The sequence below is a fragment of the Salmo salar genome, chromosome 27, assembly GCF_965601325.2.
Source record: "Salmo salar chromosome 27, fSalSal1, whole genome shotgun sequence".
Taxonomy (NCBI): Eukaryota; Metazoa; Chordata; class Actinopteri; order Salmoniformes; family Salmonidae; genus Salmo; species Salmo salar.
The window spans coordinates 10,609,286-10,623,382 of record NC_138317.1 but is presented as its reverse complement, the minus strand read 5'-3'; the positions used below and the strand labels follow the sequence as shown (position 1 = coordinate 10,623,382).

The 14,097-nt window shown below is 40.9% G+C and overlaps 1 protein-coding gene across 2 annotated transcripts; it reads left to right on the top strand.

Moving 5' to 3' along the window:
• Window positions 1-853: 853 nt before the first annotated feature.
• On the top strand, window positions 854-12,221 carry LOC106588442 (voltage-dependent calcium channel gamma-6 subunit-like). Of its 2 annotated transcripts, none has more exons than XM_014177447.3 (5): window positions 854-941; window positions 2,978-3,450; window positions 4,099-4,173; window positions 4,841-4,978; window positions 5,782-12,221. In XM_014177447.3, the coding sequence occupies exons 2-5, from the start codon at window positions 3,027-3,029 to the stop codon at window positions 6,003-6,005; spliced, it is 861 nt and encodes a 286-aa protein (XP_014032922.1). In that variant the 5' UTR covers window positions 854-941; window positions 2,978-3,026; the 3' UTR covers window positions 6,006-12,221. The 2 variants fall into 2 exon arrangements, with proteins under 2 accessions (XP_014032922.1, XP_014032924.1); XM_014177449.3 differs by having other exon boundaries at window positions 860-941; window positions 3,022-3,450.
• Window positions 12,222-14,097: the final 1,876 nt, after the last annotated feature.

The window sequence follows — 14,097 nt, the reverse complement described above, 5'->3', positions numbered from 1 at the left end:
TACAGGTTTAAAGACCTTGGATCTTGCTCAAGGGTACGTTACTATTAACTGTTATAGACCCTGTGAATAGATCCTAAAATTCCAGTTGCTTAGCTGTAATCAGATAATACTGTCTCCTACACAAACCCAGATTGACCATAGATAAAACTCTGGGTTTGAAGGTGTCAGCAAAAGGCAGAGTATCCGGTTTGCCCCTTGCCATTACTCGATCTCCCTCAGCCTACATCACACCAAGGCTATATGCAAAGTTCCTGATTTGAAGTGTTGCAGCCACAATTCTTTAATCTACAAAATGCTAGCAGAAGCCCCAGGAATCTACCTTCACCCCGTTTCCTGACATAAACTCATCAGCAGGCCTGTGTCTCTAGTAAAAAAATAAATAATGTCATTAACAGGTGGTTGTCAAAAATAGAATGAAGAAACACACACACTAAATTATTTTGGGTGCGCGCTCTGTCTCTCTCTCACACACCCAAAAACACACAACACAACACACACACACACAAACATGCACACACACGCACACACTATCAGGTGCACGCTCACACACACATACATTCACACACACACACACATACATACGCACGCACACACAGACACTGATATAGTGATATAGAGTGATACACACAGTGATATAGAGTGATATAGAGACCACACACTCTTGACGCATATTCTCGCACATACATATTACAGGGGCCAGCAAAGACAGATAGATCCAGCACAACCGTACGTGCATGTCTAAATAAACATATACACAGGCTTAGGCGTGTGGCCACATAGCTACTAAACACACCCACTCACACCAGACTACTTTGGCCTCCACCCTCTTTCCCCTCCCCATACCTCCTTTCCTCTCTTCCTCCGCGACCCCTCTCTCGCGCACTCCCTCTCTTCGCCTCGCCCTATTTCATTCCGAACTGAACCACACGCACACCAAACAGGTCAGCAATTTCTTCATATCATTGTTATGATTCATAATGTGTCCATGACTGAGTGTATAGTCAAGCAAAATGAGTAGAAATAAATGAATTTTGGTCCGTTGTAGAGGGATATTGAATTATACAATTGAAAAATAAATGGAATTGCTTATGCTTATGATGGCCTTTAAAGTTGCTCTGGGGTGTCGGCATTTGTTGCTGGTCGAGTTTGTGTTTTTTGCGTATTTAATGGTGTTACTGATCACAATGTTATATATTTCAATGGGTATTGTAATGGAATAAGTTGAATTTAATGGAATATTGCGAGGCACTTTAATAACTTCTTCAGGATTGGTGGATCCCCTGCGGGAAGGTTGAGCTAACGTAGGCTAATGCAATTAGCATGAGGTTGTAAGTAACAAGAACATTTCCCAGGACATAGACATATCTGATATTGGCAGAAAGCTTAAATTCTTGTTAATCTAACTGCACTGTCCAATTTACAGTAGCTATTACAGTGAAACAATACCATGCTATTGTTTGAGGAGAGTGCACAGTTCTGAACATGAAAAGTTATTAATAAACAAATTAGGCACATTTGGGCAGTCTTGATATAACATTTTGAACAGAAATGCAATGGCTCATTGGATCAGTCTGAAACTTTGCACGTACACTGCTGCCATCTAAATCTATATTGCACCTTGGCTGGAATAATACATTATGGCCTTTCACTTGCTTTTCAAAGATGATGATATAAAAAAAATTGAAACAAATAGTTATTTTTCTTGTATTATCTTTTACCAGATCTAATGTGTTATATTCTCCTACATTCCTTTCACATTTCTACAAACTTCAAAGTGTTTCCTTTCCAATGGTACAAAGAATATGCATATCCTTGCTTCAGGGCCTGAGCTACAGGCAGTTAGATTTGGGTATGTCATTTTAGGCGAAAATTTAGGCGAAAGGGGCCAATCCAAAAGAGGTATTCAAGACTGAATCATAGAAGACTATTTTGCATCTGTAATTTGAATCTTATTTTTCAGAACTTCCTCTTCCGGTCAATTTTTATATCCCGTTAGGGTAACGGTAATGAGGTGCAAATATTATTGCTGAAGCCTTTTCATTGCCTTATTTTGAGTTAGCATACTAGTTGCTCAGACTTCTTTGTAAGATAGAGTAGCAATGTGTTGTCCATCTTTCAGTCGACATCTAAATATAGATATAGTTATTTAAGATGTATAAAACCATGTAAAAAAGTGACTTTAACACAACTCTGACTTGATGATAGTAACTGATGTAATATGTGCACACAATATTTGCTTTGAAAGGTGAGAAAGTGTCAAAGTAGCAACCACGCAGTTGGAAAATATTATGTGCAGCATTAAATTGTCCATCATATAGCCGTCAAGATGAAAATGATATTCGCCACGTTGGATTTTATCAGCCACTATAAGGGGGATACGGCAGCTTTAACATTTAGTTTATACTAACATTGTGATTGTTTAAAGTCAGTAGATTGTTTTCTACTGATGTTAAAACTCTTTTTTTTTTCTTAATTTAGAATAAGCTGCTTTCGCCTTCTTGGCTTCTCCTCCATAACTCTGTTTCCCAACTTCTACCCAGAAGCTACCTCTCTTTTTGATCTTTTTTTCAAATCTATTCTAATTTATGACCCATTTTCATTATGACCTGCTCATCATTGCATCCTTCTTCCAAACCACCTTTTACATCAAGCTTTCAATGTCTGGTGTTACTAACTTACAATTAATGATTTGTGCCGACACCCAAAAAAACTAAAAAATGTATATTTTCTGCACTGATAATCCTAAACATGATTTATCCTTTTTTATCATGGGTTTAGCATGTTTGCTTCATAAACTGAGTCAGTAGTGCTGCTAATTCCCATTTACCTTATTTTCCTGTCCTCCCACATCTTCCTGTTTCCCTCCCTCCATCCCGCTTGCCAAAACAACCCCTGTCTATCATCATTTCTATTGCTCCACTGCCACTTCACCATAAAAACCCATTCCCTGTCTCCTGCACTCTCTACCTGTCTTTAGCCATTATTCATATTCATTTCTTTCAATCGTGAACATCTGCAAAGCTGCTATGTGGTCCACCTTCTTTCTGCACGAAGAGGATGGCAGGCCGATTCCACCAGGGGTGGGCGTAGGACCAGGAGCAGGTCCACTGGGACTGACCGGTGTCATGGGTGGCAGAGGGGCTTGGGCTGGTGCTATGGGAGTTAAGCGCCGGGCAAAAGCGTTGACATCGAGACACCCAGGGGGCATGAGCGAGGTCCAGAAGGGCAAGATCAAGCTGGCGTTCTTCGTGGCCATCATGGGCGTGGTATTGACAGTCTTGGGCTTGGGCACAGAGTATTGGGTGGAGCTGTCCCCGCCCAAGAACTTCTACAACAACCAGACATGTCTGGCGGCTCACTACGGGCTGTGGAAAGGATGCTCCCGGACTCTGTGGGTGGCGGACATAGACCCTGAGCGAGAGAGCTGTGGGCCGGCTGAACTGCCAGGAGGTGACTGCTCTGGGGCTGCATGAATAGGCCTACATGATTTTTTGTAAACCAAACAGCATTCACTCAAACTCATTCATTCCAAACTATACAAAACGCTCTCTTGAGAAAACCTATGGACCCTTCCATGACAGATTTGAAAGGGGTAGTTCAGCCAAATCTCATGATTTCAAGGCCAGAAGTGACAATTATGATTTCATTACATAGCTATGGCCCCCACCATTAGATAAGGCTAGATATCAGGTGTTAGCATTGTGTCCACAATCCAATCACTGGATGCAGGTGTAGACTGGGTCACAGATGGACTGCAACATACATTTACATTCTGTAGAGATAGATGCTTACCTTGAACTAACACACATATTACTCTCAAATACTGTACTAAAATAGAATACCAGTGAAGGCAGTGCTTTAGTATATTTGTATGGTAGTCTATATGTAGGATCAACTGCATGTATTAGATTACAAGATGCCATGACACTATTTGTATAGAAGAGATAACAGCCTTGGTATTGTCATCGATGTGCATGAATGTACGATAACTAGTGTGCTGCAAGCCGTACGAATCTCAATAAGATTATGGTGATGGGCAAGTGGATAAGGTCTCCATCTGTTTCAAATAAGTTCCTCGTCTCTCCTCATCTCCTTCAGAATCTCACTGCAACTACTTCAAGTTCTACACCACTGGAGAGAATGCCGTCATCTTCCAGAAGACAACAGAAAAGAGTGAGTCAGCTTGTCCCCTGCCCTCTTTCAACCTATGTCCCACCTTGCCCGCCCACTCTCTTTCTTTCTTCCTAGAGTCTGTCGTCTATGCTTCACTGGGTCAGCCATTGACTGCAGAGCGAGTGTCTATAATGTATTCCTCCTACTCCTTTTCTGTTATGGCATTGAAGTCAGCAAGGCAGCGTTTCTTCGTGGGTCTATGGGGACCAATTGTGAAATCCTGTTTTTTTTTCTCGAGCTCTAAACCAGAAGTGTTGTGCACCATATTGGCACAGATGGCCAAATTCAATATCTTTGGATTTATTATGCGCAAAAGGAACAATATCTTCTGTGTTTTGTATTCGTTTCAATGGGAATGATGCCCGATATGTCAGGACTGTGACATTTAACGCTTCCATTATCCTCTAGGCAAGTCAGAGGTGAAGTACCAATATCTGTTAGAATTTTAAGTGGATGCCATGACCTTTACCTTTTTGCAGATTGCCATTTTTGAACAATGTTTCCCTTATGTGGTTGTTTTACTTACCTTAGTTCAATGCCCTCATTGCAAGTCGCTCTGGATAAGAGAGTCTGCTAAATGACTAAAATGTAATTGTACCTGGTGCCAATGTACTATGAATAAGGGAATGCACCTGTATCAAGACAATAACCGTTTCTCTCTTCCCAGGTCTGAATGTGGCGGCAGCCATGATGGCCCTCTTCGGTCTCTTCCTGATGGTCATGGGGGCCATATGCATCACCACAGCCCTCAGCAAAGGAGAATTGTTCTTCCTCAAGCCTGCTTCGGTTTGCTTCATTCTGTCAGGTGAGCGAGTAGACATATGACAGCCAAGGTATTATACACTGTGTTGACATAACATTAAGAATACCCGCTCCTTCCATGTCATAGACTGATCAGGTGAATCCAGGTGAAAAGCGATGATCCTTATTTATCCCTTGTGGGACGCATTGGAGTCAACATGGGCAAGCATCCCGACGAGTTCTGAGGGCAACAGGGGTGGGGGGGTTCAACTGTTAAAAATGTTTTGTACACTCTGTATAACTACAATGGTTAAATGTCACATATCTAATGAGACCATGGGAAGATCTCATTCTCAATTGCATACTCCTCGTGTCCTCTCTCCTCGTCTCCTTCTCAAAACCCATTGGAGGAGAAGGTCAGAGGGGAGGGACCTCTGGCTTTGCCATCCAATGGGTTTTGTGAAGGAGATAGGACATAGGATGCGAGGAGAACACAATTCAGACCTTCCCCGTGTTGCAGAGAGTTAGGAGTCAGTTAGGACTAAACCTGTGCATGCAGCAGAAACAAAACAAATGCTACTGGTACTCAACACAAAATTGTAAAAACGAAAAACATAGAGCCATTATTCAAGTGTATCAAGGGAGCTCACTAATTAGATACACAGGGCATTAGTCATGGCACCTGTCCAGTCCTGATATACTCTTGAGGCTCTGAGAAGTGGATGTGGAAAAGGTCACAGATATCAATACCACCTCCACCATCCCATCAGTAAGATGTATTTACCATCTCCACACACACCAAGCCCCTAATATCTCTCTCTTTTGTTCTTTCATCCCTCTCTATCTCTCCATCCTTCTCTCTCTTAGGCCTCCTGATGCTCCTATCTCTTACTGTTTTCAACCAATCGGTCCTCTCCTTCCTAGCCAGTGACCACTCGGTGCCTTTGCATCACGAGCTGTCTTGGTCAGTGTCCTGTATTGGGTGTGCAGGGGCCATGCTTATTTTGGGCGGAATCTTCTTTCTCTTGCTTGCACTACCATTCAGTCCCTGGCAAAGGTGTTTTCCCCCAAAAAATGAAAGTGACAGCTAGTGGCGAGAAGGAAGTATTGCACTTTATCTGTATGTCTTATAACTGTTGTTGAGAAATGGTGTCTCTTGCAGTCTTACATTTTACGAAGATGTTCCTCGTCTTAAATGTTTTTTCTCTCCTTATTTTGCATAAATCAGTAGAGCTCATTAAAGGGACGTTATACTGCTCTTGACCTATGAAAGCTGAATAATTAACACTTACGATAACCAGGTTTCCATCCAACATTTTTATGCGAGTAAAATGCGTGTTGAATAACAAAATGTATTGACAGGCGTGATGGAAACATATTTTGGGCGGGGTAAACTTTCCAAATGTCAACAAAACAAAATACGCTAGACAAGGTGGGATCTTTCTTTGTCGGTAAAATGAATTATGCGAGAAATGTCGGTGGAAACGATTTTAACCATCATATGGAGTAAACTTTGAGTCACGTAATGACATGTTGTGTGGTCCTCCCCACTACGAAAGCATGGGAAAGCATGCAGTCTATTAGGCTACAGATTAAATCATTTATGACGAACTTCACAGGCTGGTGAAAGTGCAAGGTGATGAGCTTGATGCTCCTTTCCAATAAATATTGAGGGTCTTATTCTGGTGAACTGATAATCGATGCTTGGCTGCCGTTTGACAAATAAAAAGAATGTTGCTCTTTTGTCCATAGTAATGGTAGGCTATAGGTGTGCTCTAGCCAACAGCGAAATGCGCGTTATTGGCTTCAAGCTCAAGTGACAATACCAGTGTAGGCGCACACGTTATATAACACAACCTTTTTTTGTGTGTGAGAAAACCATCAGTAGAGTTGAAAATGCGATGAAAACCCATTTAATTTGTATTTTTTATTGGGTACGTGGGAATGTAAAAGCAAAAGGTATTTTATGTGCACGACTTCATCACGCACAGCCTTTTATCTTCAATAAGTACATTTGATGGAAACATGTCTGGAGGGAAAATGCACATATTTGTTTTTATGCGGATTTTAGAATACTCACGTGAACATCTGTCACCAATTGGATGGAAACCTAGCTACTGACACGTTTCTTGGCAGAATCAAAGGTGTTAGTTGCATGTGCAAAATGTCATGTGCTGGTATGTTCAAACATCACCCCAAGTTTTTCAAAGTAATATTAAATTCATGTAACAACAACAACTGTTAACAGTTGTTTTTTGAATTTGTAAACATCACTTCTTAAGTATTTTTGCCAAAACTTTGATGATATTGTGATCGACAGTCTTATTAGAGAGTATTAAGGCTAGGCGTCCCGCTAGCGGGACAACTTCCTGTGAAACTGGAGGGCGCGCAATTCAAATAAATAATCATAAAAAGATTAATATTAAACATGTAGGTACATACAAGTGTCTTATATCGGTTGAAAGCTTACATTCTTGTTAATCTAACTGCACTGTCCGATTTACAGTATCCATTACAGCGAAAGCATGCCATGCGATTGTTTGAGGACGGCGCCCCACATCAAAATATTTTTCCACCACCACAGGTTTCATAAATTCACAAATAGCAATTAAATATTCACTTACTTTTGAAAATCTTCCTCTGATTTGTCATCCAAAGGGTCCCAGCTATAACATGTAGTGTCGTTTTGTTAGATAAAATCCTTCGTTATATCCCAAAAAGTCTGTTTAGTTGGCGCCATCGATTTGAGTAATCCACTCGTTCAACATGCAGAGAAAGGAATCCAAAAATCTACCACATAACTTTGTTAAAACAAGTCAAAATATGTTTCTATTGACTCCTCAGAAACCCTAAAATGTAATCAAACTATAATATTTCATACGGAAAGAAGTAAGTTCAATAGGAAAACGATATTAGCAGGTGCGTTTCGTCTTCATCGCACATACACGCATACACGAATTTCCAAGATTGTGTCCCTGTAGAAAAACTCATTATTCTTACTCGTTTTGGAAGAAACAAGCCTGAAACCTTAAACATTGAGTGCTGACACCCAGTGGAAGCCATAGGAGTTGCATACTGGGAGGTAGATTTAATTATTTCCCTATACCTTCCATTGTAAGAGCATGAACTCTCAAAAAAAAAAAGAATCCGGTTGGTTTTTCTCCTACCATATCTATTGTGTTATAGTCTCCTACATTATTTTAACATTTCTACAAACTTCAGAGTGTTTTATTTCCAATGGTACCAATTATATGCATATCCTGACTTCAGGGCCTGAGCAACAGGCAGTTTACTTTGGGCACGTCAGTCAGGCGGAAATTGAGAAAAAAGGACCCTAGCCTGAAGAAGTTTTAAAGATAGTAATTGGAATTCAGAAGTATTACACAGAAAGAAAGTACAGTACAAAAATTCTAGAGTTTCTATTAAATAAACACACACAATCCCATGAAATTGTCATGTTTTTACAACTGCCTTTAATATACAGATACAGTGCATTCGGAAAGTATTCAGACTATGACTTTTTACACATTTTGTTACGTTACAGCCTTATTCTGAAATGTATTACATCGTTTTTTCCCCCCCTCATCAATCTATAAACAATACCCCATAATGACGAAGCGAAAACAGTTTTTTTCTACATTTATTAAAACAAAAAAAACCGGAAATATCACATTTACGAAGTATTCAGACTCTTTACATTTACATCATTTAGCAGACGCTCTTATCCAGAGCGACTAACAGTAGTTAATGCATACATTTCATACAATTTCATACATTTCATACATTTTTCTTTTTTTTTCTGTGCTGGCCCCCCGTGGGAATCGAACCCACAACCCTGGTGTTGCAAACACCATGCTCTACCAACTGAGCTACAGGGAAGGCTATTTACTCAGTATTTTGTTGAAGCACCTTTGTAGCGATTACAGCTTTGAATTTTTTGGGGTATGACGCTAGCTTGGCACACTTGTATTTGGGGAGTTTCTCCCATTCTTTTCTGCAGATCCTCTCAAGCTCTGTCAGGTAGGATGGGGAGCGTCGCTGCACAGCTATTTTCTTAAGAGATGTTCGATCAGGTTCAAGTCTGGGCTCTGTCTGGGCCTCTCAAGGACTTTCAGAGACTTGTCCCGAAGCCACTCCTGCATTGTCTTGGCTGTGTGCTTAGGTTCATTGTCTTGTTGGAAGGTGAACCTTCGCCCCAGTCAGAGGTTCGGAGCGCTCTGGAGCAGGTTTTCATCAAGGATCTCTCTGTACTTTGCTCCGTTCATCTTTCCCTTGATCCTGACTAGTCCCCCAGTCCCTGCAGCTGAAAAACATTCTCACAGCATGATGCTGCCACCACCATGCTTCACCGTAGGGATGGTGCCAGGTTTCCTCCAGACGTGAAGCTTGGCATTGAGGCCAAAGAGTTCAATCTTGGTTTCATCAGACCAGAGAATCTTGTTGCTCATGGTGTGAGAGTCCTTTAGGTACCCTTTGGCAAACTCCAAGCGGGCTGTCATGTGCCTTTTATTGAGGAGTGGCTTCCGTCAGGCCACTATACCATAAAGGCCTGATTGGTGGAGTGCTGCAGAGATGGTTGTCCTTCTGGAAGGTTCTCTCATCTCCACAGAGCAACTCTGGAGCTCTGTCAGAGTGACCATTGGGTTCTTGGTCACCTCCCTGACCAAGCCCCTTCTCCCCCGATAGCTCTGTTTGGCTGGGCGGCCAGCTCTAGGACGAGTCTTGGTGGTTCCAAACTTCTTCCATTTAAGAATGATAGAGGCCACTGCAGACCTTTTTTGGTACCCTTCCCCAGATCTGTGCCTCAACACAATCCTGTCTCGGAGCTCTATGGACAATTCCTTCGACCTCAGGGTTTGGTTTTTGCTCTGACATGCACTGTCAACTCTGGGACCTTATATAGACAGGTGTCTGCCTTTCCAAATCATGTCTAATCAAATGAATTTAAGACAAGTGTACTCCAATCAAGTTGTAGAAACATCTCAGGGATGATCAATGGAAACAAGATGTGCCTTAGTTCAAGTTTGTGTCTCATAGTAAAGCATCTGAATACTTATGTAAATAAGATATTTACATTTTTTATTTTAATACATTTGCTAAAATGTATAAAAAACCTGTTTCCGCCTTGTCATTATGGGGTATTGTGTGTAGATTGATGAGTAAAATTTTTTATTTAATACATTTTAGAATAAGGCTGTAACGTAACAAAATGTGGAAAAAGACAAGGGGTCTGAATACTTTCCGAATGCACTGTATATATAAATAAATATATCAAAGAGACGTTACCCTCTAAAATCTCAATATTTTCAGACCTCAAAGGTAATGTCACAATTAGTCTACGTCCCAGGCCATCATGTTTTGTAGATTCAGTTATATTCCACAATTTAAAAGTAATGTCAAAGATAAGCACCATGTAAATTCCAGATCTGCGGTGCTTATCTTTTCATTTGTGTAGCTTGATCTACATAACCAATGGCGTGGGATGTGTGGACTCATACTGACGTTAGACTACTTTTGAGGTCTTAAAAACATCTAACAAATGTTGATTTTGGAGTCTAATGTCCCTTTAAATGTTAGACGCACCATCTGCTCTTGGTACGTGGGTGACCATATAATATAAATGGCCATAAATGACTAAAGCGGCACTGTCTAAAAACATCTCTGGCTGAAAGAACAGGCAATTTCATCGTAAACCTTATTGAAGAGGTAAAGCGCCACAATTTATTGCAGCATTTAGGCTACTAACCAGGTACGGTGCCTTCAGAAAGTATTCACACCCCTTTACTTTTTCCAGATTTTATTGTGTTACAGTCTGAATTTACAATTAATTAGATTGCAATTTTTTGGCACTGGCCTAAACCGAACACCCCATAATGTCAAAGTGTAATTATGTTTTTCGAAATGTTTACAGATTAATTAAAAATGAAAAGCTGAAATGTCTTCAGTCAATAAACTCCTTCTTATGGCAAGCCTAAATGAGTTCAGGAGTAAAAATGGCCTTAACAAGTCACACAATAAGTTGCATGGATTTACTCTGTTTGCAATAATAGTGTTTAACATGATTTTTGAGTGACTGCCTCATCTCTGTACCCCACACATACAATTATCTGTAAGGTCCCTCAGTTAAGCAGTGAATTCAAACACAGATTCAATCACAAAGACCAGCGATGTCTTCCAATGCCTCGACAAGAGGGCCACCTATTGTTAGATGGATAAAAATTTCAATAAAAAGCAGACATTGAATATCCCTTTGAGCATCGTGAAGTTATTAATTACACTTTAGATGGTGTATCAATACACCCAGGCACCATAAAGATACAGGCGTCCTTCCTAACTCAGTTGCCGGAGAGAAAGGAAACCATTCAAGGATTTCACCATGAGGCCAATGGTGACTTAAAAACAGTTACGGAACTGAGAATGGATCAACAACATTGTAGTTAATCCACAATACTAACCTAATTATCGGAGTGAAAAGAAGGAAGTCTATACAAAATAAAAACATTCCGAAACATGCATCCTGTTTGCAACAAGGCACTAAAGTAATACTTCAAAAAATGTGGCAAAATGTTTATTTTTGTCCTGAATACAAACTATCATGTTTGGGGCAAATCAAATACAACATGTTATTGAGTACCACTCTCCATGTTTTCAAGCATAGTGGTGGCTGCATCATCTTATGGGTATGCTTGTCGTCATTAAGGACTGAGTAGTTTTTCAGGATAAAGCAAACCAGAATGGAGCTAAGCACAAGCAAAATCCAAGAGGAAAGCCTGGTTCAGTCTGCTTTCCACCAGACACTGGGATATGAATACACCTTCCAAAGTACTGACTCAGGGGTGTGAATACTATGTAAATTAGATATTTCTGTTTGAAAGTTTCAATACATTTGAAAACGTTTCTAAAAACATGTTTTCACTTTGTCATTATGGGGTATTGTGTGTAGATGGGTGAGAAAAAACAATCAATTTAATCCATTTTGAATTCAGGCTGTAACACAACTAAATGTGGAATATGTCAAGAGATATGAATACTTTCTGAAGTCAACGTATATAAGGTTGCATTGTAAAAAAAAAACTATTCAGAATCATATGAGCCTTCAGTGTTGTAAATAATTAACCTAAGAACATTTCATGTGTTCTGTGTAACCCAAATGTCACACGTTTATAAATACTGTAAGATGTTTTATCTATTTGATCTTTTTATAATGAGAGTTCAATGGGTATTGGAAGGTGAATTGTTTCTGTGGTTTTTAATGAATATAATTGCGTATGTAAGACTTGATTTAACTATTAAATGTGAAGACAAGACATATCCCTCTCTTGTGCCTTTTTTCTGTCTTCATCATTCATCTCTCCATCATCTTAAACACACATCTGTCACCATCTTGACCTCTTTCCAGCTCTGTCTCCACTGTCTGCCACATGTTATCACCTTCCGCCACAAAATGTAGAGCTTGGCGAATACTGCTGAAGTGGATAAGAAACACAAACCTTGGATTCAAACTGTGATCCCCATCTCCAACATCGTCCAATTTAAACACCCCCCCAACTTCCCCACCACCAACTCAGCCCGCCCTTCCCACAAGTTTTTTTTTTTAAAGTCATTCCGGTCTGGTGCTCGTGTAGGCCTATCATGTGTCTCTATAAATGCCACACACACTGTTACTCATGTCTCACCCCGCCTCTGGTGGCTGCTCCTTTGGGACGGAGTCCAGACGATTGGTGGTGGGGTCTATGCTGTGTTAACCTCTACCCTCGTTCTCCACCCTCCTGACCTGGCATTTAGACCTGAAACACGAACCAACCGTCTCTAGACACCTGACACTCGGCCCAAGACGTATATATAAAACGTTAATCATTTTCAGTGTGGTGAAGTGAGTGTGTCTAATCGTTTCCAATGCATTTGCTTGTAAGTGTGTGTAGCCTGTATATGCATGAGTGAGTGTGTGTGTGTGCGTGCGTGCGTGTGTGAGTGATAGTGATCATGGGTGTTATGACCTTTTGTGTGTGTGTGTGAGTGATGGTGATCATGGGTGTTATGACCTTTTGTGTGTGTGTGCGTGTCAGCAAGAATCAAGACGTATTAAGAAGAACTGGCCTCTCTTGATATGACCAAAATAAAGGAAGCCCCACCACCTCGTAACTTAACTTGTTATGAATGTCGCACTGACCCAGCAGGGATCACAGGTCTCCTGTCCATGTCACTGGTCCCTATTCCTGTCAGGGTGATTTCTAGGGACCAGGGGCACATTACAAATGTTCACACTATCGTGCCAACCTGACCCAAGGTATTTTCTCTTCACATTTACCTTTATAGCACTATTCCAGGAACTATGGTTCAGTACGGGAAAACGTTTTGAAACAGGGAGACATTACCTGACTTTTTCCAATAAGAAACACTCAAATGTTTTCAAATGTTTTGCTACAGTGTACCCTACTGAACACAACCCAGGGCTCCCCAGAGAGAAAGGACTAATTAAACTCCCCAACTAAATCACACATTAACTGTGCACTCCATGCTGTTGAACAAATAGAGCATCCCTCTCCCTCCCTAGCTCCCTTCATCCTCCAAAGTCATTGCTTTAATGAGATTAAAACAGTCACTTTCATTTCCATCCCAAGAGTGAAGAGATTCAGTGTTATTCAATTATTATTCAATTCATCAACTGTACTTGTAGTCATGTTAAGGAATTCTGCTGCTTTTCTGGGCCTGTGTCTTTCTTAGCTTCAGCGTTCATTTCTGTGACCTCTGACCCAATATCAACTGGACAATCAAGGTCACCTGTTAAGGTATTGAACAAACATTACACATGTTTTTTGTCACCTCAAAAGTGGTCATCTCTTGAGATGAGTCAATGTCCCAGTCTGTTTTGTAGATGTCACACCCTGATCTGTTTCACCTGTCTTCGTGCTTGTCTCCACCCCCCTCCAGGTGTCGCCCATCTTCCCCATTACCCCCAGTGCATTTATACCTGTGTTCTCTGTTTGTCTGTTGCCAGTTCGTCTCGTCAAGCCTACCAGCGTGTTTTTTCCGTGTTCCTGTTTTTCCTAGTCTCTGTTTTCTAGCCCTCCCGGTTCCGACCTTTTCTGCTTGCCCTAACACTGAGCCCACCTGCCTGACCATTCAGCCTGCCCTGACCCCGAGCCTGCCTGCCGCCCTGTACCTTTCAGACTCTGACCTGGT